At 48.3% G+C, this 27,281-nt stretch overlaps 1 protein-coding gene across 1 annotated transcript in view; it reads right to left on the bottom strand.

Annotated features, from left to right (window-relative positions):
* Positions 1 to 27,281, bottom strand: part of LOC144592313 (angiopoietin-1 receptor-like) — a 98,666-nt gene continuing 71,385 nt past the window's right edge. Inside the window, 9 exon segments of the mRNA XM_078396842.1 lie at positions 1 to 846; positions 5,101 to 5,200; positions 7,844 to 7,940; positions 10,198 to 10,238; positions 13,649 to 13,719; positions 15,903 to 16,016; positions 18,927 to 19,117; positions 24,353 to 24,463; positions 25,651 to 25,864. Coding sequence (XP_078252968.1) covers positions 772 to 846; positions 5,101 to 5,200; positions 7,844 to 7,940; positions 10,198 to 10,238; positions 13,649 to 13,719; positions 15,903 to 16,016; positions 18,927 to 19,117; positions 24,353 to 24,463; positions 25,651 to 25,864 — 1,014 coding nt within the window. The 3' untranslated portion in view covers positions 1 to 771.

Here is a 27,281-nt window from a genome sequence, read left to right as displayed (position 1 = left end):
TATTGTCTATTCTCCCACACTCCAAAGATGTACAGGTTTGTAGGTTACATCTGGCTTTTGTTGAAGTTGTAAATTGTTGCGAGCGTGTGGGATCGTGGGGTGACTGCTAGTCGGCACTGGCTCCATGGGCTGAAGGGCCTGTTTCCACACTGTAATCTCCAAAGTCTAAATCTGCCAATTTACCACCTCACCAACACAATGGAAGAAAGTTTATCTGTTCGTGATTTCACTCTAGAAAGTTTAACACATTGGAATAAAGTAGTCGTGATGTTCGAAGGCCGTGAAAGCATTTCTTTATCGCACCGTTTCTGATCCACGATTTCTGTCTTTCTGTTATTTTCCCTGAGGGGCGTAAAGTTATGATGTGGGATATTTCACAAAGTTTAAAAAAAACATTTAAGTGGTTTAAATAAAATTAACCTCTCCACTAAAAGGACAGAGGATAGGTTTAAGATTAATGCGTAGGTGTTTCCAATTCAAGGTCATTGTGTGGCATATTTCCATTTAGGTGTAAATTACTATTGTGTTTACTAGCATGGAAATTCTCAAAGCATTATGGTTTTTAACCAATTTTCAAAACTAGTAACAATTTGTGAGCTTGCAATAATAATTCATTGAACATTCACTTTCAATGCCTTTAACATCACAAATATAATATAGTATATTTCTCGTATATATTGTAATGCTATAAGTGACGGTGATCTGTATTTTACAATAGTTGACTAAAGGCAATTTGGCTTAATTTCTGCGCTGCTCATGCTCACGAACTGTTTATCCAGCCTCTTCAGCAGAGCAGTCAATACCAGCATAGGTGAATTTCTCAAAAAGTGTGGTGTTCACGTAGGTCTGAGTGGATATAAAGAACATCGAATGAATGGATGCATAAATAAATATAGAATAGACACTTTGCAAATGAGAACACATGCCCCATCCAACTACCCCACCTGCAAGAAAGGTTAGCACAAGGTTTTATCTTAAGGTCTTTTACTGAGATACATTGAGGGAAGATTTAATACAGACTAGACCAAGTGGACCCATTGGGCCCAAAACTCTCCTGCATTGGTACAGCACCCTCTCCTTCCCCCCCTTCCTCTCACCCCTCCCCCCTCCCCCCTCCCTCCCCCCACCCTCCCTCCATCCCCCTCCCCTCCCCCTTCCCCTCCCCCCCAATCCATCCCCCTCAACCCCCCTCATCCCACCTCTCCCTTCCCTCCCTCCCTCCCTAGGAGATAGATTTAAACTTTAAAATGTGAATAACTTAAAAAATATAACACCGATTTCAATGAAACTTCTTCCATTATCACCAAAGGGACGGCGGTGAGTAAGGTGGGCCTAAAATTGTCGCGCTATCGTGTACCGGTTTGGCTGTTGTTCAGGAACAAACAAACAAACAAACAAACAAGAGTTTTAGTACGTAGATATCTAAGATTATGAAGATCTTTTATAGAGAAAATAAAGATAAACTGTCACAAATGGCAGGTTAGTTGGTTACCAGTGGTCTGATTGTTATAACCTACAAACCTCGCTTTTTCACTCAGAGAGTTGTGAATCTGTGGAATTCTCTGCCTCAGAAGGCAGTGGAGGCCAATTCTCTGGATGCTTTCAAGAGAGAGTTAGATAGAGCTCTTAAAGATAGCAGAGTCAGGGGGTATGGGGAGAAGGCAGGAACGGGGTACTGAGTGTGGATGAGCAGCCATGATCACATTGAATGGCGGTGCTGGCTCGAAGGGCCGAATGGCCTACCCCTGCACCTATTGTCTATTGTCTGATATTGATTTCTCTAACTTCAGGTTACCTTGCAACCTTCTCTCTCCATCCCTGACCAACCCAAGTCGTACCAGCTTCAAAGTTGTCTTGTTCAGTCTCATTGACTGTAACTCATTTTCACCTAGGCCACAGCCCACAATGGCCTGTCTCCTTTATCATCCTTACATTTTTGCTTATCTCTCATTCATTTGTTCAATATCTCTCTATACCACCGTCTATATCTCATCTTTCCCTTTTCACCTGACTCTCAGTCTGAAGAAGGGTCTCGACCCGAAACGTCACCTATTCCTTTTCTCCAGAGATGCTGTCTGACCCGCTGAGTTGCTCCAGCTTTTTGTGTCTATCTTTGGTTACCTGTGGTAGCAGATGTAGACGTAGAGCATAATGAGAACCATTTGTAACCTTGTGATGGTTCACAAGATACAAATCCATTCACACCTCCTTATTAAAGAACTCGTCGGCAATTGGAAGGGCCATGAATTGTCTGGTGAGTCAAACTGAAGAACATCTCACGGCTTCTTGTACATGCATTAAAAACAGGGGAAGGTGGGACTACTCAATGATAAAGGGGGGAATTTGTGTTTGTGATCAGGGGTGTGGGCAAAGTACTAAATGACTAGTGTCTGTTTTCACCAAGGAGAACAGTGAGATCAGTATGGAGAATACAAACATGCAAGGGTGGTTTGACATCAAGATGAAGGTGGTGTTGAAACATATTAAGGTTGATAAATCTTGGGCAGAGTTGCCGCCTTACAGCGAATGCAGCGCCGGAGACCCGGGTTCCATCCCGACTACGGGCGCTGTCTGTACAGAGTTTGTACGTTCTCCCCGTGATCTGCGTGGCTTTTCCCCGAGATCCGCGGTTTCCTCCCACGCTCCAAAGACGTGCAGGTTTGTAGGTTAATTGGCTTGGTAAATGTAAATAATTGTCCCTGGTGGGTATCGGTTAGTGTTAATGTGCGGGGATCGCTGGGCGGCGCGGACCCGGTGGGCCGAAATGGCCTGTTTCCACGCTGCATCTCTGAGCTAAATAAACTAAACTAAATCGCTAGAGGCTGATGGGATCTATTGCAGGTTATTGAGTGAGGCAAGAGAGGAGGTTGTGCTGTCTTGACAAAGAACTTTGATACGTTTTAAAATGTTCTGATAGTGTCTGCATCACTATTTCCTCGAAGATGGACACAAAATGCTGGAGCAACTCTGGGACTGGCAACATCTCTGGAGAGAAGGAATGGGTGACGTTTTGGGTCGAGACCCTTTCGACCTGAAATGTCACCCATTCCTTCTCTCCAGAGATGCTGCCTGTCCTGCCAAGTTACTCCAGCATTTTGTGTCTATTTTCGGTGTAAACCAGTATCTGTAGTTCCTTCCTACACAATACTATATCTGGCACCTGGTTCCATACATCCACCATTCTGTGTGTAAACAATAGTTACCCCTCAGGTTCCTATTAACTCTTCTCCCCCCTCGCTTTAAACGTATGTCTTCTGGTTCTCGATTGGCCTACTCTGGCCAGCAGCATAATCAAGGACCAGTCGCACCCCGGCCACTCCCTCTTCTCCCCTCTCCCATCAGGCAAGAGGCACAGAAGTGTGGAAACGCACACCTCCAGATTCAGGGACAGTTTCTTCCCAGCTGTTATCAGGCAACTGAACCATCCCATCACCAACTAGAGAGCAGTGCTAAACTACCGTCTACCTCTTTGCTGACCCTCGGACTATCCTTGATTGGGTTTTTCTGGCTTTACCTTGCACTAAACACTATTCCATTATCACGTACCTATGTAAATGGCTCGATTGCAATCGGGCATTGTCTTTCTGCTGACTGGTTAGCACGCAGCAAAAGCTTTTCACTGTACCTCGGTACACGTGACAATGAACTAAACTGAAACTAAACCAGGGACAATCTAACCGCTTACCCCTGACATTCAATGACATTAGCATTTGCAAGGCCCCATTGTGCATATCTTGTGGGATTTCCATTCACCAACAACGCAACTGAAGCAGCCTCATGTCCATGAGTAGATCAGAGGTGGAATATTCTGCAACATGTGACTTACTCCTTGACGTTTTAAATCCCTCCACACATCAATGTGGCACGTCATCAGCAGGACGAAATGCCACCATCTTTATTTAGTCTACTTTAGAGATACAGCACAGAAACAGGCCCTTCGGCCCGCCTAGTCCGCAACGACCCAGCGGTTCTCGCACGCTGACACTATCCTACACACACTCGGGACAATTTACATTTATACCAAGCCAATTTACCTACAAGCCAGTACGTCTTTGGGGTGTAAGAAGTCAGCGAAGGATCTCAGAGAAAACTCACGCAGGTCACGGGGAGAAGGTACAAATACCTTACAGACAAGCACACCTTCATCAAGATCGAACACGGGTCTCTGGCACTGCAAGGCAGTAGCTCGACCGCTAGACCACTGATACACAATAAATCTTGACTTTGCCCGTGATGACAATAGACAATAGGTGCAGGAGGAGGCCATTCAGACCTTCGAGCCAGCACCACCATTCAATGTGATCATGGCTGATCATTCACAATCAGTACCCCGTTCCTGCCCTCTCCACATACCCCCTGACTCCGCTATCATTATGAGCTCTATCTAGTTCTCTCTTGAAAGCATCCAGAGAATTAGCCTCCACTGCCTTCTGAGGCAGAGAATTCCACAGCTTCACAACTCTGAGTGAAAAAGCTTTTTCTCATCTCCGTTCTAAATGGCCGACCCCTTATTCTTAAACTGCGAACCCCTGGTTCTGGACTCCCCGAACATCGGGAACATGTTTCCTGCCTCTAGCATGTCCAATCCCTTAATAATCTGATATGTTTCAATAAGATCCCGTCTCATCCTTCTAAATTCCAGATTCAAAAAATTGTCGTAGCAAAAGGAAGCTTGTGGTCTGGAATGGGATTGCAGCTAATGCAGATGAGACCGATTCTATAGACAATAGGTGCAGGAGGAGGCCATTCGGCCCTTCGAGCCAGCACCGCCATTCAATGTGATCATGGCTGATCATTCTCAATCAGTACCCCGTTCCTGCCTTCTCCCCATACCCCCTGACTCCTCTATCCTTAAGAGCTCTATCTAGCTCGCTCTTGAAAGCATCCAGAGAACTGGCCTCCACTGCCTTCTGAGGCAGAGAGTTCCGCAGCTTCACAACTCTCTGAAGAGGCTCTTGGATAGGCACGTGGAAGTGCAGGGAGTAGAGGGATACGGACCATGTCCAGGCAGATGAGATCAATTTAACCAGGCATCATGTTCGGCGCGAGCATGGTGGGCCGAAGGGCCCGACCCTGTGCTGTACGTTCTTATCGACTCACCTTCCTCTCCTCAAGCATTCTGTTCAGCGACACCAGTATCTGACCAAACATCGGCCTCTCATAAGGCTTTTCTCGCCAACATTGTCTCATCAGTTCATACCTGAAAGAATTATATTTGGTGATTCACAACGTCTCTCGTTTCACAGGCTAACTCACTTGAATGTTCAGTTACATGGGCTTTAAAGCAGCGTCGTTTCTATTGTTAACATCACATCTTTCTTATTAAACCCAACGATGGATTCAGGAAATATTTCTTCATGCACACGATGCAAGACTCATTCCAACAGCGAAGGTGCCCACAGCGAAGGGCAGCAATGGCCTAGTGCAGGCTTGGCAAACATCAGAGGAATAGGATCTGCTGTTAGTTTGATGAGAGGTGAGTGAGATAGGAAAGGAGGTTCTTGTGCAGCACACACCGATCAGCCAAAACATTATGCCCACCTGCCTAACACGCTGTTGGTCCTCCGTGTGCAGCCCCATACGCAGCAGGGTGCGATGCACTGTGTATTGTGACACATTCCTCCCGTGACCACCATTAACATTTTCTGTGACTTGTGCCACAGTCGAACGTCTGCCGGTTCGAACCAGACGGGATAGCCTTCGTTGCCCTCGCGCATCGATGAGCCTTGGGCGCCCAACACCCTGTCTGTCGCCGGTTTGTGGTTTGTCCCTCCTTGGACCACTGTCGGTAGGTACTCACCACTGCTGACCGGGAGCACCCCACAAGCCTTGCCGTTTCAGAGATGCTCTGACCCAGTCGTCTGGCCATAACAATTTGGCCCTTGTCAAAGTCGCTCAGGTCTTTACTCCTGCCCATTTCTCCTGCACCCAACACATCAACTTCAAGAACTGACTGTTCACTTGCTGCCTAATATATCCCACCCCTTGACAGGTGCCATTGCAACAAGGTATTCAATGTTATTCTCTTCGCCTGGCAGTGGTCATAACGTTTTGGCTGATCAGTGTACACTCCGAGAAGGTACCATCTGGACATGAACGCAGAATACAAAAACAGGGATGTAATGCTGAGGCTCTACGAGGCGCTGGTCAGGCCGCATCTGGAGCATTGTGAGCAATTTTGGGCCCCATATCAGAGGAAGGACGTGCTGGCTCTGGAGAGGGTCCAGAGGAGGTTTACAAGAATGATCCCAGGAACGATTGGGTGAACATTTGATGAGCGTTTGACGGCACTGGGCCTGTATTCGCTGGAGTTTAGAAGGATGAGAGGAGACCTCATTGAAAGTTACCGAATAGTGAAAGGACTGGATGGAGTGGATGTGGAGAGGATGTTTCCACTAGTGGGAGAGTCGAGGAGCAGAGGTCATAGCTTCATAATTAAAGGATGTTCTTTTAGGAAGGAGATGAGGAAGAATTGCTTTAGTCAGAAGGTGGTGAATGTGTAGAATTAATTGCCACAGAAGGCTGTGGAGATGGTCAATTGATATTTTTAAGGCAGAGATAGATATATTCCAGAACAAGGGGCCACAGTTTAAGAATAAGGGGTAGGCCATTTAGAACGGAGATGAGGAAAATCTTTTTCATTCAGAGAGTTGTGAATCTGTGGAATTCTCTGCCTCAGAAGGCAGTGGAGGCCAATTCTCTCAATGCATTCAAGAGAGAGCTAGATAGAGCTCTTAAGGATAGTGGTGTCAGGGGGTATGGGGAGAGGGCAGGAACGGGGTACTGATTGAGAACGATCAGCCTTGATCACATTGAATGGCGGTGCTGGCTCAAAGGGCTGAATGGCCTCCTCCTGCACCTATTGTCTATTGATTAGTACGGGTGTCAGGGGTTATGGGAAGAAGGCAGGAGAATGGGGTTGAGGGGGGAAGATGGATCAGCCATGATTGAATGGCGGAGTAGACTTCACAGGCCGAATGGCCTAAATCTTCTCCAATCAGTTACGATCCTCAGAGGCACAACATTAACCAGCATTCCACACACTCGCTCATGTTCAATGCTGATTTTTTGGCTCAGCCAGGGCTGATGAACTTATGAATCAAGTCAAGTTCTGATCTCAGCTCGCACATGATCATTTGGAAAAGAGTTGGAAAAGTTCTGAGATGCTGCCTGACCTGCTAAGTTACTCCAGAATTTTGTGAGATAAATACCTACGATTTGTACCAGCATCTGCAGTTATTTTCTTACATTTGGAAAAGAGAGATAGGCAAATGGATTAACAAAGAAATTGCCACCAAGGATGAGGCATGTTGGTCCATAGTTAACCGAGGTGCCGGGTTTTGAAACGAGGTGCTTGCAAATGCCTACTATTTTATAGCAACTTACAAAATTCTTAAGGGGTTGGACAGGCTAGATGCAGGAAGATTGTTCCCGATGTTGGGGAAGTCCAGAACAAGGGGTCACAGTTTAAGGATAAGGGGGAAGTCTTTTAGGACCGAGATGAGAACGTTTTTTTTCACACAGAGAGTGGTGAATCTGTGGCATTCTCTGCCACAGAGGGTAGTTGAGGCCAGTTCATTGGCTATATTTAAGAGGGAGTTAGATGTGGCCCGTGTGGCTAAAGGGATCAGGGGGTATGGAGAGAAGGTAGGTACAGGATACTGAGTTGGATGATCAGCCATGATCATATTGAAAGGCGGTGCAGGCTCGAAGGGCCGAATGGCCTACTCCTGCACCTATTTTCTATGTTTCTATGTTTCTATTTAAGTGGGAAAGGTTTAGCACCAGCTGAGTGCAGAGGTAATTAGATGCAGCCATTCGGAGAGGGAGGGGGAAGACTTACACTTCATCAACACAATTAGGCGGTTTCTCCATCCGGTATCCTAGTGGCAGCTTCTCGTAGAGTTCGGCGCAGGTCATCCCACAGTAGGGGGTGCCACCTGACCAGAGGCATGAAGCAGAAAGAATCATTTTATCACCCGATCGGACCTTCTCGCCCAACCGTCATTCGTTGATGACATTTCGCGGCCGGTCGGCACAAAGCTGGGCAGCATTGGACCTGCGTCACCCATCACATCACATCTTCTCCCTCCCACCTGGAATAATTCCATGCTCACCGCACCCCGTGTTTGTCATACGCCTGCCTGCCCTTGCAACACCCCCACACCTAGTTCTCGCTCTCTCTCTCACACACATGCACAGACACACACGCACACACACACACGCAGTTCTTGCTGCGAAAACTATCCCCTGCAATACATGACTCCACGCAATCAGACGCTGACCTTCACAGAGATGGCAGAGCTAAAGGGCCTGCCCCACTTAGGCGATTCTTGCTATTGAATCTGTGGAATTCTCTGCCTCAGAAGGTAGTGGAGGCCAATTCTCTGAATGCATTCAAGAGAGAGCTAGATCGAGCTCTTAAGGATAGCGGAGAAGGCAGAAACGGGGTACTGATTGAGAATGATCAGCCATGATCACATTGAATGGTGGTGCTGGCTCGAAGGGCCGAATGGCCTACTCCTGCACCTATTGTCTATTGTCTATTTAAGGCTGTCGCCGACAGTTCGCCGGGGTGTCGCGGGCATGATCACGAGGAGTCGTCCAAGAATCGTAGTGGATCTCGGCACGTCGCTGAGAAATCAACTGGAGTGAAGTTTCTCGGCGGCAGCTGGCTTGTCGCCAGGTATCGTTGCTTATTGTGGGCGCTGTCCCATGCTGTCCCCAGGTTTGCTAGGTTCTCTTAGATCCACTTAGGGGCACATAATATTAAATTAAGTAAAGTCGTTTGAAGATACCATAAAATGCTTGTGTTTAACCAATTTATTTACCGTCAGGACATTTGACAGGTAGATTGGAAGCGACAGTTTGACGGTCAGGTAAGCGTGGGAATTTTCGCGATGTTTATGGCCATCAGCGATTACATTTAAAGTGGGCTCCCAACCCAGATATGCAACCCAGAAACCAGATATGCATCTCCCGTACATTTTCAAAGAATGCCCACACTCCACACAAAAATCCATTTAACCACTTTTAAAATTAAATGTCTTAATACTGCTATTAGTAAACTGGAAGTCAATCCAGTTTATGCCTTGTTACCGTGAAGCTTGGTTTTCAAGTAACCCGGGCAAGATGTTATATTTCAAAACTCTCAAGTAATTACCGACTTGTCAGTGATTTCAGCGGAAATTAGGACGCTGGAGAAGCATTGATAAGCGTGGGAATTTTTGCGATGTTTCCCGAAGACGGTGTAATCTCCACCTGACTCGGCATTGTCGTGGTCATTGTCGTGGTCATTGTTGTGGTCATTGTCATGGTCATTGTCGTGGTCATTGGCGTGGTCATTGTCGTGGTCATTGTCGTGGTCATTGTCGTGGTCATTGTCATGGTCATTGTCGTGGTCATTGTCATGTTCACTGTCGTGGTCATTGTCGTGTTCACTGTCGTGGTCACTGTCGTGGTCACTGTCATGGTCATTGTCATGTTCATTGTCGTGGTCATTGTCGTGGTCATTGTCGTGGTCATTGTCGTGGTCATTGTCGTGGTCATTGTCGTGGTCATTGTCGTGGTCATTGTCGTGGTCATTGTCATGTTCACTGTCGTGGTCATTGTCCTGGTCATTGTCGTGGTCATTGTCGTGGTCTTTGTTGTGGTCATTGTCGTGGTCATTGTCGTCATTGTCGTTGTCATTGTCGTGGTCATTGCCATGTTCACTGTCGTGGTCATTGTCGTGGTCATTGTCGTGGTCATTGTCGTCATTGTCATGGTCATTGTCGTGGTCATTGTCGTGGTCATTGTCGTGGTCATTGTCGTGGTCATTGTCGTGGTCATTGTCATGGTCATTGTCGTGGTCATTGTCATGGTCATTGTTGTGGTCATTGTCATGGTCACTGTCGTGGTCATTGTCGTGGTCATTGTCGTGGTCATTGTCGTGGTCATTGTCGTGGTCATTGTCATGGTCACTGTCATGGTCATTGTCGTGGTCATTGTCGTGGTCATTGTCATGGTCATTGTCCTGGTCATTGTCATGGTCATTGTCGTGGTCATTGTCATGGTCATTGTCGTGGTCATTGTCGTTGGGTAAATGAACATTTCGGCGATGTGCTACGAGTCGCTGGCAGTCGCCTAAAAAGTCGCCTAAAAAGTCGCCTAAGTGAGATAGGCCCTTAAGTGAGTGAATGGAATAATGTTACTTACCCAAGCTAACAATCTCCCACAAAAGAACTCCATAGGACCATCTGCGGAAAAAAACCAACGTATGCTTTGGGAATATGCTTAATAAATTTTCTTTCTAACACATTGATAAGACTTTTCAATATGAATTTCATTCAGCCTCTTTATTTTTTAGATTTAGATTTTTTTAGATTTAGAGATACAGCGCAGAAACAGGCCCTTCAGCCCACCGGGTCCGTGCCACCCAGCGATCCCCGCACATTAACACCATCCTTCACACACTAGGGACAATTTTTTTTTTTTAAACATTTTGCCCAGCCAATTAACCTACAAACCTGTACGTCTTTGGAATGTGGGAAGAAACCGAAAATCTCGGAGAAAACCCACGCAGGTCACGGGGAGAACGTACAAACTCCTTACAGACAGCACCCGTGGTCAGGATCGAACCTGAGTCTCCGGCGCTGCATTCGCTGTAAGGCAGCAACTCTACCGCTGCGACACCGTGCCACCCCATGACTGCTTTAACGTCACAGAGTCATACAGCATGGAAACAAACCCCCTCGGTCGAAATCATCCATGCCGATCAAGGTGACCAATTTAAGCTAGTTCCGTTTGCTCATGTTTGGCCCATATCCCTCTGGACCTTTCCTCTCCTCTCCGTGTACCTGTTCAACTGTCTTTAAAATGCTGTTATCATACCTGATTCAACTAGCTCCTCTGGCAGGTTGTTCTACATCCCCACCACTCTGGGGGTGAAATATTTGTCCCTCAGAGTCCTATTAAATATTTTCCTTCTCACCTTAAACCTGTGCTCTCTGGTCTTTGAATCTCTTATCCTGGGTAACTCTGTGCATCTGCACCGATCAGCCAAAACATGATGCCCACCAGCCTAATATGCTGTTGGTCCTCCGTGTGCAGCCCCATACGCAGCAGGGTGCGATGCACTGTGTATTGTGACACATTCCTCCCGTGACCACCATTAACATTTTCTGTGACTTGTGCCACAGTCGACCTTCTGTCGGTTGGGACCAGATGGGATAGCCTTCGTTGCCCTCGCGCATCGATGAGCCTTGGGCGCCCAACACCCTGTCTGTCGCCGGTTTGTGGTTTGTTCCTCCTCGGACCACTGTCGGTAGGTACTCACCACTGCTGACCGGGAGCACCCCACAAACCTTGCCGTTTCAGAGATGCTCTGACCCAGCCGTCTGGCCATAACTATTTGGCCCTTGTCAAAGTCGCTCAGGTCTTTACTCCTGCCCATTTCTCCTGCATCCAACACATCAACTTCAAGAACTGACTGTTCACTTGCTGCCTAATATATCCCACCCCTTGACAGGTGCCGTTGTAACAAGATAATCAATGTTATTCACTTCGCCTGTCAGTGGTCATACTGTTTTAGCTCATCGGTGTATATTTCAGCCAAGACTCCCACAATTTCTCCTCCAGCTTCCTGCAGCATCCTCGGATGTACTTGATCAGGCCCTGGGAGATTTACCTATCTTTATCCACCTCCTCGACTGTAAAATGAGTTGCCCTCAAGTTCCCCACACTCATGTTTTTCTCCATGGTAAAAACAGAGGAGAAATTTTCACTCAGGTCCTTTCCTATCTTCTGCAGTTTCAAACATAGATGACCACTTTGATTTCTGAGGGGCCCTACATCTAAGATGGACACAAGAAGCTGGAGTAACTCAGCGGGTCAGACAGCATCTCTGGAGAAAAGGAATGTGTGACACTTCAGGTTGAGACCCTTCCTCACACGAATGCAGACAATGAGGCTCAACAACACAACTTAGAATCTGGTTCGACTTGGGTGGGGCAGGGTTGGAGAGAGAGGGAATTAGAGGCAGGAAACATGTTCCCAATGTTGTCTATTCCCCTCATTTGCTAGCATTTGGCACATATTCCTCCAAGTGTTCCCATACCTGTCCTAATGTCTTTTAAACATAATTCTATCCACCTTTGCCTCTTCCTCTGGCAAGCTTGTTCCATGTATCCACAACCCTGTATGTGGAAAATAGCCTCACTTGAGGTTTCTCGGCAACCTTTGTTCCAGGGAAAACAGACCCAGTTTACGCAGTAGAGCATTCTGAAGAAGGGTCACGGCCCGAAATGTCGCCCATCCCTTCTTGCCCGTCCCGCTGAGTTACTCCAGCATTTTGTGTCCACAGTCTCTCCTTTTAACTTAAGTCTTCCAGTCCCAGGAATATCCCTGTGAATCTTTTCTGCACCATCGCTGGCTTAATGATTTCACACTGTTTTCTCATTCCTGTTGTTATTATTAACGTCACACCAACTTGATAAGGATGATCCTTTGGTAGGGATGAGAGGGGATCTTATAGAGACATATAAAATTATAAAAGGACTGGACAAGCTACATGCTACAGGAAAAATGTTCCCAACATTGGGGGAGTCCAGACCCAGGGGATACAGTCTAAGAATAAAGGGGAGGCCGTTTAAAACTGAGGTGAGAAGGAACTTTTTCACCCAGAGAGTTGTGAATTTGTGGAATTCTCTGCCACAGAGGGCATCATCATATATATACAGCCGGAAACAGGCCTTTTCGGCCCACCAAGTCCGTGCCGCCCAGTGATCCCCGCACATTAACACTATCCTACACCCACTAGGGACAATTTTTTTACATTTACCCAGCCAATTAACCTACATACCTGTACGTCTTTGGAGTGTGGGAGGAAACCGAAGATCTCGGAGAAAACCCACGCAGGTCACGGGGAGAACGTACAAACTCCTTACAGTGCAGCACCCGCAGTCAGGATCGAACCTGAGTCTCCGGAGCTGCATTCGCTGTAAAGCAGCAACTCTACCGCTGCGCTACCGTGCCGCAGTGGAGGCCAAATCACTGGATGGATTTAAGAGAGAGTTAGATGGAGCTCTAGGGGCTAGTGGAATCAAGGGATATGGGGAGAAGGCAGGCACGGGTTATTGATTGTGGGCGATCAGCCATGATCACAATGAAGGGCTTGAAGGGCTGAATGACCTCCTCCTGCACCTATTTTCTATGTTTCTATGTTTCTATGAAATGGCAGTGAAGAAATTTGTCTTCTAGTCGGAACATCTACTGAATTTTTGTATTCATGCATGTTGGCTATCTTTTTTTTTAGTTTAGAGATGCATTGCAGAAACAGGCCCTTCGGCCCACTGAGTCTGCACATTAACACTATCCTACACACCCTAAGGACAATTTACACACACACCAAGCCAAGTAACTGACAAATCTGTGCATCTTTGGAGTGTGGGAGGAAACTGAAAATCTCGGAGAAAACCCACGCGAGAAGGTACAAACTTCGTACAGACGGCGCCCGTAGTCGGGATGGAACCCGGGTCTCCGGCGCTGCATTCTCTGTAAGGCAGCAACTCTACCGCTGTGCCACCGTGACCACCCTTTTTACTAGATGAAACATCAGGATTAAACAAACACTAATCCGATCAGGCTACGAAGACTACACAGAACTTACACATCGCTGTTGGTCGTGTAAACGCTGTAATTGAGAGATTCAATGGCCATCCATCTGACTGGTAGTCTTCCCTGTTAAGATGGTAAAACAGAAGTGGAAAATAACATGTGACTTTAATCACAACGTCCTGTTATATGAAAAGAATAATATTCCCGGCGATGCTGCAATATCTGCTGACTTCGTTTTTGAACTCTTTTAGTTAAATCTACCCAGAGATTTACCGACCACCTTCCCCACCAAACTCATCAAAAATAACTAAAAGAGTTCAAAAACGAAGTCAGCAGATGAGGTGAGATATGTTACTGGGGATGATGCCATGAGTCTCTTTGTAGACATTACATAAGCGGGCTTTGGTGGGTCTTGACTCCAGCGACTCCCAGCCAAGGCGGTTTAACATATCGGAGACGCTTAACTATCTTGAGTAGTCGTCACAAACAAACCGTGCTGCGCGCCTCTGAACCTTGTCAAGGGTGCCAATGTTATTTTTCTGGTGAGGGTCCCATATTGTCTGGCAATATTCCAACAGTGGGCGGACAAGTGTTTTGTACGCTACCTCCTTTGTAGCTTTGTCACAGCCGGATTAATTTCTCTGGAGAAGGCCCAAAGTTCTGTTTGCCTTTGTGGCAATCTGGTGTATGTGTCTGTTCCAGGCCAGGCCAGACACGAGTCCAACTCCCAGGTACGGGTGGCGATCAACTCGTTCGAGACCCTCCTTCGGCCTTGCGTGGTGACAGTTGTAGAGGCAGGGAGAAGGGCTCAGAATGCACCTGATAACACAGTGCGGCCAGCTCGAGGAAGTCTCCTCGGAGAAAGTGCAGACCTCCAAAGGCCGTTCCCGCCAAGGCTGCGTGATCAGCATTTTCCAACCGCACAACCTCTAACTAACATCAAGGAGAACGGAGGTAGTAGGCGCATCACACCTGAATCTGGGGCTCACGTTGTGGACCTCCCCCGTGGTGACCCCTGTCAACTGACCTCAGTCAGGCGAACGACAACAAACAGAAACAGCAGAAGCAGAAGCAGCTTCATACCTTCTGCTGCTTCAAACACAAGAAGAAGACACTTGAATCCTAGAATCCTCCAATTGTCTATTGTCTATTGTCACAGTACTGTGTCTGCAATGCTTGAATGGAAATGGTGGTTGAAGAAGGTGGCTCACCACAGAAACTCAATGGCATTCGTGAAGGGGCAATAGGTGCTGACGTTTCTAGTGAATTCATTCTTTCCTGCACCTATTTTCTGGATCGGGATGAATGCAGTTCTGTAGAACTCTGTGGCCTTTGGAGATCATCTGGACAAATCTTTCCTTTGTTTGTTTGTTTTTATGTCTTGTTTGCTCTGTAAAGCGTCTTTTGAGTTTCCTGAAAAGCGCTATATAAATTAAATGTATTATTATTATTATTATCTTCGGGAAAAATTCTTAAAGGATTGGACAGACTAGATGCAGGGAAAAAAATCCCCCCATTTTGGGGGAGTCCAGAACCAGGGGCCACAGTTCAAGAATAAGGGGTCGGCCATTTCGGACATAGATGAGGAAAAACGTTTTCAGTCAGAGAGTTGTGAATCTGTGGAATTCTCTGCCTCAGAAGGCAGTGGAGGCCAATTCTCTGAATGCATTCAAGAGAGAGCTAGATAGAGCTCTTAAGGATAGCGGAGTGAGGGGGTATGGGGAGAAGGCAGGAACGGGGTACTGATTGAGAATGATCAGCCATGATCACATTGAATGGCGGTTGCTGGCTCGAAGGGCCAAATGGCCTCCTCCTGCACCTATTGTCTATTGTCTATTGAATGCAGTTCTGTTGAACTCTGTGGCCTTTGGAGATCATCTTTGGGAAAAATTCTTAAAGGATTGGACAGACTAGATGCAGGGAAAAAAATCCCCCCCATGTTGGGGGAGTCCAGAACCAGGGGTCACACAGTTTAAGAATGAGGGGTAGGCCATTTTGGACTGAGATGAGGAAAGACTTTTCCACACAGAGAGTTGTGAATCTGTGGAATTCTCTGCCGCAGAAGGCAGTGGAGCCCGACTCACTGGATGTATTCAAGAGAGAGTTAGATTATAGCTCTGAGGGCTAACGGAATCAAGGGGTGTGGGGAGAATGCAGGAACGGGGCACTGATTTTGGATGATCAGCCATGATCATATTGAATGGCGGTGCTGACTCAAGGGCCAAATGGCCGAGCCCTGCACCTATTGTCTATGTTTCTATCACTGGATATGATTTCACAATGTCCCATTAAAGTTTTGTACTCACCATTGTCTTTTTTACATAGACTTCCTTCCCTCGAGATAATCCAAAGTCAGCGATCTTTGCGACATAGCCATCTCCCACAAGAACATTTCGAGCTGCCAGATCCCTGTGAATAAACTTAAAGAGTAGAGATTTCTTAATGGTACCGTCATTCAGTACTGCCCCTCTAATACAACAGTATTCCCTCAATACTGCCCCCTTTGAGATTCTGAGAGCTTCACGCTCAGAACTGTCCCTCTAACATGTGTAAGAAGGAACTGCAGATGCTGGATCACACCGAAGATGGACACAAAATGCTGGAGTAACTCGGCGGGACAGGCAGCATCTCTGGAGAGCAGGGATGGGTGGCGTTTCGGGGCGAGACCCTTCTTCAGACTGAGAGTCGGGTGGGGGGAGGGAAGGGGGTCACGGAGATAAGGAAGTGTAAGAGATCGAAAGAGATGAAGCTGAAGGAAAATGTAGAATGGACCATTGTAAGCGAGGAGAAGGCGACAACAAAGCAAACAGAGATACAATGTGTAATCAGGGTGGTCGGAGTGGTCGGAGAACTGGAAAGGGGGAGGGATGGAGAGAGAGGGAAAGCAAGGGTCACTTGAAGTTAGAGAATTCAATGTTCATACCGCTGGGGTGTAAGCTGCCCAAGCGAAATATGAGGTACTGTTCCTCCAATGTGCGTGTTCCACTTACATGCTGCAATCCTCCAGTATGCACTCCAACAGCATAGCATTGCCCTTTGGCACTGCCACCCAACAGAGGGGCACTTACATCAGTGTTGCTGTTTTGACAGTGTAGTCCTCCCTTGGTACAGAAGGTAGACACAAAAAGCTGGAGTAACTCAGCGGGTCAGGCCGCACCTGGAGTACTGTGTGCAGTTTTGGTCTACAAATTTGAGGAAGGACATTCTTGCTATTGAGGGCGTGCAGCGTAGGTTTACTAGGTTAGTTCCCGGAATGGCGCGACTGTTGTATATTGAAAGACTGGAGCGACTGGGTTTGTATACACTGGAATTTAGAAGGATGAGAGGGGGTCTTATTGAAACATATAAGATTATTAAGGGTTTGGAAACACTAGAGGCAGGAAACATGTTCCCGATGTTCAGAACGAGGAGCCACAGTTTAAGAATAAGGGGTAGGCAATTTAGAACGGAGATGAGGAAAAACTTTTTCACTCAGAGAGTTGTAAATCTGTGGAATTCTCTGCCTCAGAAGGCAGTGGAGGCCAATTCTCTGGATATTTTCAAGAGAGAGCTAGATAGAGCTCTTAAAGATAGCGGAGTCAGGGGGTATGGGGAGAAGGCAGGAACGGGGTATTGATTGTGAATGATCAGCCATGATCACATTGAATGGCGGTGCTGGCTCGAGGGGCCGAATGGCCTACTCCTGCGCCTATTGTCTATTGTCTATTGTTTATTGTCTATTGAAAAGTGCACCCCAAACCGTGTGGGAACTTCTGTACAGCTTTTAGTTTTAGAGATACAGCGCTGAAACAGGTCCTTCAACACACTGAGTCCGTGCCAACCAGCGCTCCCCACACATTAACACTATTCTACACACACTCGGGACAAGTTACAAGTCTACCAAGCCAATTAACCTTAAAACCTGTACGTCTTTGGAATGCGGGAGGAAACCGAAGATCTCGGAGAAAACCCACACAGTCAAGGGGAGAACGTACAAACTCCGTACAGACAGTGCCCCGAGTCGGGATCGAACCCGGGACCCGCGCAGTAAGGCAGCAACTTTACCGTTGCGCCACCGTGCCGTCCACAAAGCTGCTCCAAGCTAACGAGATTGATCCCTGGGATGGCGGGACTGTCATATGAGGAAAGATTGAAAAGGCTAGACTTGTATTCATTGGAGTTTAGAAGGATGAGAGGGGATCTTATAGAAACATATAAAATTATAAAAGGACTGGACAAGCTGGATGCAGGAAAAATGTTCCAGAATCAGCGGCCACAGTCTTAGAATAAAGGGGAGACCATTTAAAACTGAGGTGAGAAGGAACTTTTTCCACCCAGAGAGTTGTGAATTTGTGGAATTCTCTGCCACAGAGGGCAGTGGAGGCCAAATCACTGGATGGATTTAAGGGAGAGTTAGATAGGGCTCAGGGGGCCAGTGAAATCAAGGGATATGGGGAGAAGGTAGGCACGGGTTACTGATTGCGGATGATCAGCCATGATCACAATGAATGACGGCGCTGGCTCGAAGGGCTGAATGGCCTCGTCCTGCACCAGGAGATTCATGTGATCATGAATGATCGCTCGGCGATCGCTTTGCTCAACACCCGAGCTCGGTCCACGTTGGCCAAACTGGTCTCCCGGTGGCTGAGCACTTTAACTCCCCCTCCCACTCCCAGTCTGACCTTTCTGTCATGGGCCTCCTCCAGTGCCATAGTGAGGCCCACCGGAAATTGGAGGAACAGCACCTCATATTTCGCCTGGGCAGCTTGCAGCCCAGCGGTATGAACATCGACTTCTCCCACTTTAGATAGTTCCTCTGTCCCTCTCTTCCCCTCCCCCTTCCCAGATCTCCCTCTATCTTCCTGTCTCCACCTATATCCTTCCTTTGTCCCGCCCCCCCTGACATCAGTCTGAAGAAGGGTCTCGACCCGAAACCTCACCCATTCCTTCTCTCCTGAGATGCTGCCTGACCTGCTGAGTTACTCCAGCATTTTGTGAATAAATACCTTCGATTTGTACCAGCATCTGCAGTTATTGTCTTATACTATGAATGATCATGTGATCATTCATGATCAAATGAATGCTCGAAGGGCTGAATGGCCTCCTCCTGCACCTATTGTCTATTGTCTATTGAAGGGCTGAATGGCCTCCTCCTGCACCTATTGTCTATTGAAGGGCCGAATGGCCTCCTCCTGCACCTATTTTCTATGTTTCTATGTCACTCCTGCACTCAGACCATCTTGCAGTGAAGGCCAGAATACAACCTGCCTTCTTGGCTGTTGCTGCACTTGAACATTCACCTTTCAGCGAAGGTCTTGGTTGCGAAACGACAAATGCAAAAGGCATCAAACCTGCTTTTGGCTGAGATAGTCCATGCCCTTGGCGACGTCGGCTGCGAACTGCATCAGCTGCTGGGAGGTGAGGGTGGAGGCCGTGCTGTGTGCGATGGCGTAGTCCGGGTCTGTCTCCAGCACTCTGCTGTTACGCAGAAAATCCAGCAGGTTTCCATGCGGTGCAAATTCAATGGCCACGTACAGGTATCCTGGAGCCAGGCACAAAAGTCACAACAATTCCCAGGTGTCAAACGATTCAGTCACAGTCTCGAGAGATCTGCAGATCTAAGCATTTATCCATTCAACCTTTAAATATCCACACACTAAAACTCTCGTTTGTTTGTTTGTTTGTTCCTGAACTACGGCCAAAACGGTTCACGATAGCGGGACAATTTTAGGCCCACCTTACTCACCGTCGTCCCTTTGGTGCTAATGGAAGAAGTTTCATTGAAATAGGTGTTATATTTTTGAAGTTATTCACATTGAGTTACAAATTAATAAAGTCATACAGCATGGAAACAGGCCCTTCAGCCCAACATGCCCACATAGACCAAGATGCTACATCTACACCTGCCAGCGTTAAGCCCATTTGATTAGTATGGGTGTCAGGGGTTATGGGGAGAACGCAGGAGAATGGGGTTAGGAGGGACAGATAGATCAGCCATGATTAGACAATAGACAATAGACAACAGGTGCAGGAGGAGGCCATTCGGCCCTTCGAGCCAGCACCGCCATTCACTGTGATCATGGCTGATCATTCTCAATCAGTACCCCGTTCCTGCCTTCTCCCCATATCCCCTGACTCCGCTATCCTTAAGAGCTCTATCCAGCTCCCTCTTGGATGCATTCAGAGAATTGGCCTCCACTGCCTTCTGAGGCAGAGAATTCCACAGATTCACAACTCTCTGACTGAAAAAGTTTTTCCTCATCTCAGTTCTAAATGGCCTACCCCTTATTCTTAAACTGTGGCCCCTTGTTCTGGACTCCCCCAACATTGGGAACATGTTTCCTGCCTCTATCGTGTCCAACCCCTTAATAATCTTATATGTTTCGATAAGATCTCCTCTCATCCTTCTAAATTCCAGTGTATACAAGCCTAGTGGCTCCAGTCTTTCAACATATGACAGTCCCGCCATTGAATGGTGGAGTAGACTTGGTGGGCCGAATGGCCTAGTTCTGCTCCTTTCACATGACTTTATGACCTTATGATATCCCTCTAAGTTTTTCCTATCCATGAGTTCTTGAAATGGGTGAAAGGCAACAGAGAAGATTTACCGGGATGTTGCCAGGACTCGAGGGACTGAGCTATACGGAGTGATTGAGCAGGGTAGGGCTCTATTCCATGAGGGGTGATCTCATAGAGATGTATAAAATCATGAGAGGATTAGATTGGGCCCTTTTGCCCAGAGTAGGGAATGGAGAACCTGAGGACATAGGTTAAAGGTGAGGGGGAAAAAGATTTAATGGGAATCTAAGGGGTAACTAATTTACACAAATCGTGGTGGGTGTACAAAACAGGCTGCCAGAGAAGGTAGTTGAGGCAGTACTATTGCATCATTTAAGAAACATTTAGACACATACATGTATAGGACAGATTTAGGGGGGATATTGGTCAAAAGCAGGCAGGTGGGATTAGTGTACATGGGGATTAGGGTTGCCAACTGTCCCGTATTAGCCGGGACATCCCATATATTGGGCTAAATTGGTTTGTACTGCCCTTGTCCCATATTAGGCCTGGGGGGTGCTGTAGGCCCAGACACTGTAGGCCCGGACACTGTAGGCCCGGACACTGAAGGCCCGGACACTGTAGGCCCGGACACTGTAGGCCCGGACACTGAAGGCCCGGACACTGTAGGCCCGGACACTGTAGGCCCGGACACTGAAGGCCCGGACACTGTAGGCCCGGACACTGAAGGCCCGGACACTGTAGGCCCGGACACTGTAGGCCCGGACACTGTAGGCCCGGACACTGTAGGCCCGGACACTGTAGGCCCGGACACTGTAGGCCCGGACACTGTAGGCCCGGACACTGTAGGCCCGGATACTGTAGGCCCAGACACTGTAGGCCCAGACACTGTAGGCCCAGACACTGTAGGCTCGGAGGCCCGGGTGCCGCCTAATGGAGGTTGCATGGCAACCTGCCTCCCGGCCCGGGCGGCCGCCATTCGCAGAGCGGGAGCATATGGCCGCTGGCTGGGTGAGGTCATGTGGGGCGCGGGGCGGTGACGTCAACTTTTGTCCCTTATTTGGGAGTGAGAAAGTTGGCACCCCCTAATGGGGATGTTGGTCGGCGTGGGCAAGTTGGGCCGAAGAGCCTGTTTCCAGGGCACCAAGAGCTTTATGACCATGACTCTATGTCTCCAAATGGGGGTCGAAGACTCCATGTGCGAATGGTGGGAGGGCAAACCATCTCACAAACTAACTGCCTGCTCCTCCCATTAAAGACTCTTCTACCTCGTCTATGGTAGAGTCTGCAGATCGCACATCAGCCTCATCAGCCACAGAACAAAAGGGAAAGAAAGTCATTCTCAATTCCCAGGGACTGCCTAAAAACAAATAATAGATTTTAGCACTTTCTTAACACGACCAATATCAGGCTTATTTCCTGGTTTCCCTGTAACCCAATTGCTTCTGTGCCTGACCGTAATAGAATCATAGAGTCATAGAGATGCCGTGTGGAAACAGGCCCTTCGGCCCAACTTGCCCGCACTGGCCAACATGTCCCACCTGCCCGTGTTTGGCCCATATCCATCCAAACATGTCCTATTCAATGTGCCTGTCTAGCTGTTTCTTAAATGTTGGGATGGTCCCTGCCTCAACTACCTCCTCTGGCAGGTTGTTTCGCACACCCACCACCCATGGTGCGGAAAAATTATCCCTCAGGTTCCTATTAAATCTTTTCACCTTCACCTTCAACGAATGTCCTCTGGTCTTTGAATCACCTACTCTGGGCAAGAGACGCTGTGCATCTACCTAATCTATTCCTCCGATCTATAATGTACTTGGAAGGTACATCTGTATCTGCTCTGAAGTTGTAGACATGGCTTGAAGATATTTGACATTGCGTTGTGCTTAGACCCCTGGTAAATTTAGGGGTCAAAACTGTTTGGGACTGTGCACATTAGTAGGCATAATGTCCTAGACACTTAGGGGCTGGCAAAAAAAAAATTGACTCTTAGCAGTCTCAACAAAATATTGCTATACACTCACGGAACTATTGCAAGGTTTGCTGCACAATGTTTTCCAGCTGGCACTTTATACTTTAGTTTTACTTTAGAGATACAGCGTGGAAACAGGCCTTTCGGCCCACCGAGTCCACACCGACCAGCAGTCACCCTCGTACACTAACAGTAGGGGCAATTTTAGTTGCAACTAGACCAAGTAGACCCATTGGGCTCAAACCTCTGCTGCATTGGTGCAGCACCCTCTCCCCCACCCTCCACCCCCCACCCTTCGCCATCCCCCTCAACCCCTCTTATCCACCTTCCTCCCTCCTCCCGCCCCCCTCCCCCTCCCCCTCCCCCTCCCCCTTCCCCACCCCCCACACTCCATCCCCCTCAACCCCCCTTATCCGCCCCCCTCCCCCCCCTCCCTTCCTAGGAGATAGATTTAAACTTTAAAATGTGAATAACTTTAAAACTATAACACCGATTTCAATGAAACTTCTTCCATTAGCGGTGAGTAAGGTGGGCCTAAAATTGTCACATTTGGCTAAAATTGTGCCGTTTCGGCTGTAGTTCAGGAACAAACAAACAAACAAACGAGAGTTTTAGTGTATAGATTTAACCGAAGCCAATTAACCTTGCAAACCTGCACGTCTTTGGAGTGTGGGAGGAAACCAGAGCACCCGGAGAAAACCCACGCGGGTCTCAGGGAGAGGGTAGAAACTCCGTACAGACAACTGGATTCAATCCTGACATCTGGCACTGTCTGTGCAGAGGTGGCATGTCCTCCAAATAACCCTGAGGGTTTCCTCCTTGTACTTCCCTTTTCTTCCATGTCACAAAGGCATACAAGGTTAGTTTAGTTTAGTTTAGTTTAGAGAGACCGCGCGGAAACAGGCCCTTCGGCCCACCGAGTCCGCACCGACCAGCAATCCCTGCACACTAACACTACCCTACACCCACTATGGACAATTTTCAGGTCAAGTCAAGTTTATTTGTCACATACACATAAAAGATGTGCAGTGAAATGAAAGTCGCAACGCCTGCGGATTGTGCTAAACTACAAAACAGAATAGAAAAAAATATTTTTTTAAAAGACACAACACAAAAAACAAATTAATACAGTAAATTAAATGAGTCCCTGGTGATATAAGAGTTAACAGTCCTGATGGCCTGTGGGAAGAAACTCCGTCTCATCCTCTCTGTTTTCACAGCGTGACAGCGGAGGCGTTTGCCTGACCATAGCAGCTGGAACAGTCCGTTGCTGGGGTGGTAGGGGTCCCCCATAATGTTGCTGGCTCTGGATCTGCACCTCCTGATGTATAGGTCCTGCAGGGGGGCGAGTGTAGTTCTCATGGTGTGTTCTGCCGAACGCACTACTCTCCGCAGAGCCTTCCTGTCCTGGGCAGAGCTGTTCCCAAACCAGACTGTGATGTTGCCGGACAGGATGCTCTCTACAGCCCCAGAGTAGAAGCATTGAAGGATCCTCAGAGAGACTCTGAATTTCCTCAACTGTCTGAGGTGGTAAAGGCGCTGCCTTGCCTTACTCACCAGTGCGGCAATGTGTGTTGTCCATGTCAGATCCTCTGTGATGTGGACTCCCAGGTATTTAAAACTGCTCACCCTATCCACAGTAATCCCATTTATCTCCAGTGGCGTGTACGTCCTCGGATGTTGAGCCCTTCTAAAGTCCACAATCAGCTCCTTTGTTTTTGTGACATTCAAGAGGAGGCTATTGTCCTGACACCAGAGTGCCAGATCAGCCACCTCCTCCCGGTCGGTAGGCCTTCTCATCGTTGTTGGAGATCAGGCCCACCACCACAGTGTCATCAGCAAACTTGATGATGGAGTTGGAGCTGAACCTGGCCCCACAGTCATGTGTGTACAGGGAGTACAGTAGGGGGCTAAGGACGCAACCCTGGGGGGGATCCTGTGTTCAGGGTGAGGGGGTTAGATGTATGTCTCCCCATCTTGACCACTTGGGGCCTGGCGGTGAGAAACTTCAGGACCCAGGCACACAGGGGAGTGTTAGGCCCCAGTTCCAGCAGCATAATTTACACTTATACCAAGCCAATTAACCTGCAAACCTTGTAGAGGAAACCGAGGATCTCGGAGAAAACCCACGTGATCACGGGGAGAACGTACAAACTTCGTACAGACGGCGCCCGGAGTCGGGATCACTGGCGCTGTGAGACAGCAACTCTACCGTGCCGCCCTACTGTTCTGCACTTAGTGTGCCCTTATCCTTTGCTAAGTAATGCGATTCTGAGGAGTCCATACCCCTGTGTTCACAGGCTCCAAGCAGATTGATGATGTTCGGATGAAGGCCAAGCCTGCAGAGGACTTCCAATTCACCAGCAAAATCCCGATGATCATCCTTTGAGGCATATTCTTTAGGAGGAAGAGTCATAGGCAACGTTAATCCCAAATATTACCAATAATTTTAAACTTTCATTAGATTGCAAGCGGAAAAGGGATGTGACTAAATTCATGTGACAAACTCCTTACCATAACAATCAGCATGTGATCTCTGTGTTTAAGATCATGAAATATTCCATAGAGGATTTTGCAAATAAAATCTCCAAGGACAATAGACAATAGGTGCAGGAGGAGGCCATTCGGCCCTTTGAGCCAGCACCACCATTCAATGTGATCATGGCTGATCATCCACAATCAGTACCCCGTTCCTGCCCTCTGACTCCGCTACCTTTAAAAGCTCTATCTAGTTCTCTCTTGAAAGCATCCAGAGAATTGGCCTCCACTGCCTTCTGAGGCAGAGAATTCCACAGATTTACAACTCCCTGACTAAAAAGGTTTTTCCTCATCTCCGTTCTAAATGGCCTACCCCTCATTCTTAAACTGTGGCTCTTGGACTCCTCCAACATTGGGAACATGTTTCCTGCCTCGAACGTGTCCAATCCCTTAATAATCTTATATGTTTCAATAAGATCCCCTCTCATCCTTCTAAATTCCAGCATATGCAAGCCTAGTCGCTCCAGTCTTTCAACGTACGACAGTCCCGCCATTCCAGGAATTAACCTCGTGAACCTACGCTGCATGCCCTCAATAGTAAGAATATCCTTCCTCAAATTTGGAGACCAAAACTGCACACATCCCACAAATTTTACAACTCTCTGACCGGAAAAGCTTTTCCTCGTCTCCATCCTAAATTGCCTACCCCTTATTCTTAAACTGTGGCCCCTGGCTCTGGAGATATTACAAAATAAAACAACCCAAGAATGCTGGAAATATTCAGTAGATCAGACAGCATGTGTGGTATGACACAGAGTTTGACATTTTGGGTAAATGAACTTTCAATCAACGATCGCTTCAATCTGAAAAGTTCAACTCATGTTTCGGGTCGAGACCCTTCTTCAGACTTAAGGGCGAAAGAAGGGTCTCGACCTGAAACGCCACCCGTTCCTTCTCTCCAGAGATGCTGCCTGTCCCGCTGATTTACTCCAGTCTGTGTTGTGTCACGGAGGTTGCCGAGATTGGAGGATTTTAATTAGAAGGAGAGGTGGAATCGGCTTCCCAGTCCGTTACCTCTGTGCGTCAATAAAAGGCAGAAGTCTTACCTTTCATTCGTTTGACGGCAGCATTCATCTTGTGCCCATTTTTTTTAATTCGAGCCTTCAAGACCTGTCCAAAATTCCCTTCGCCAATGATGTCTTCAAACTTGATGTCATCCCAGTGAAGGACAGGGTAGACGATTGGCATCAGCAGCTCGGGCTTTGCTTTCCTGGAGAGCGTCAGGGTCCCGGAATTAAATTGGATCACCGGTTCTTCTCGCTTCAAGGGCAAGAAAGGACAGATTACGGGTCAATCTGCTGAAAATCAAAGCTGGGAACGAACCACTTTAATCATTTACACTGGAGGTGCCAAGCTGGGATTTCCCCTTTGAGTCACCCCCTCAATAGACAGTAGACAATAGAAAATAGGTGCAGGAATAGGCCATTCTGCCCTTCCAGCCAGCACTGCCATTCAGCGTGATCACGGCTGATTCCCCTCAACCTTGGCTCAGTCCCTGATTGTGGATTCTGCCACAAAAACAATCGGGATCATATTCCTGAAAGATTGTATTTAGTGTCTAAGTTTGTTATTGCAACGTGAAGAGTTTGTTTTGCGTGCTTGCCGTCAACACTATGCATAAATACAATCAAGTCAAACTCAGTCATATTAAGTGGAGCAAAGTGGAAGACCCAGTGTGTGCAGAATACAGCTCTCAGCATTGTGCTGCAGTGTGCTCGAGTGTGGCACTGGGATTGAGATGGGGCCAATAACGGACACAAAGATACCCTGCAGGTGGAATCAGCAATCCCATGAGAGTCCTCGTCAGACCAGCTGGAATGGGAAGTTACTAGACCAAGTGGACCCGATGGACCCAAACCACTTGTGCATTGGTGCAGCACCCTCTCCCCTCCCCCCCCTCCCTCCTCACCCTCCCTCCCCTCCCCTCCCCATTCCTCCCTCGACCCCCTCCCATCCCCCATCCGTCCCTCTTCCCTCCTCCTCCCCCCTCCCTCCCCCTTCTCCTCCCCTCCCCCTCCCTCCCCCCCGTTCTCCTCCCCCCCACACTCCTGCCCCCCTCCCCCTCCCCTCTCCCCTCCCCGTTCTCCACCCCCCTTATCCTCCCTCCTCCCCCTTCCCTTCCCTCCCCCTCTCCATCCCCCTCAACCCCCCTTATCCTCCCTCCTCCCCCTTCCCCCCCCACTCCAACCCCCTCAACCCCCCTTATCCTCCCTCCTCCCCCCTCCCCTTCCCCCCCCCCCACTCCAACCCCCTCAACCCCCCTTATCCTCCCTCCTGCCCCCCTCCCCTTCCCTTCCACTCCCCTCCCCCCACTCCATCCCGATCAACCCCCCTTATCCTACCTCCCTCCCTCCCCCTCCCCCTCCCTCCCTCCCCCTCCCCCACACTCCAACCCCCTCCGCCCTCCCTTCCCCTATCCCCTCCCCCATTCTCCTCCCCTTCCCCTCCCTCCCCCCCCGTTCTCCTCCCCCCCACACTCCTGCCCCCCTCCCCCTCCCCTCTCCCCTCCCCGTTTTCCACACCCCTTATCCTCCCTCCTCCCCTTCCCTCCCCCTCTCCATCCCCCTCAACCCCCCTTATCCTCCCTCCTGCCCCCCTCCCCTTCCCTTCCACTCCCCTCCCCCCACTCCATCCCGATCAACCCCCCTTATCCTACCTCCCTCCCTCCCCCTCCCCC

Source organism: Rhinoraja longicauda, chromosome 3 (assembly GCF_053455715.1).
Source record: "Rhinoraja longicauda isolate Sanriku21f chromosome 3, sRhiLon1.1, whole genome shotgun sequence".
In the NCBI taxonomy this organism is placed as follows: Eukaryota; Metazoa; Chordata; class Chondrichthyes; order Rajiformes; family Arhynchobatidae; genus Rhinoraja; species Rhinoraja longicauda.
The sequence above is the reverse complement of the archived record's forward strand: the minus strand, read 5'-3'. Positions and strand labels throughout refer to the sequence as shown.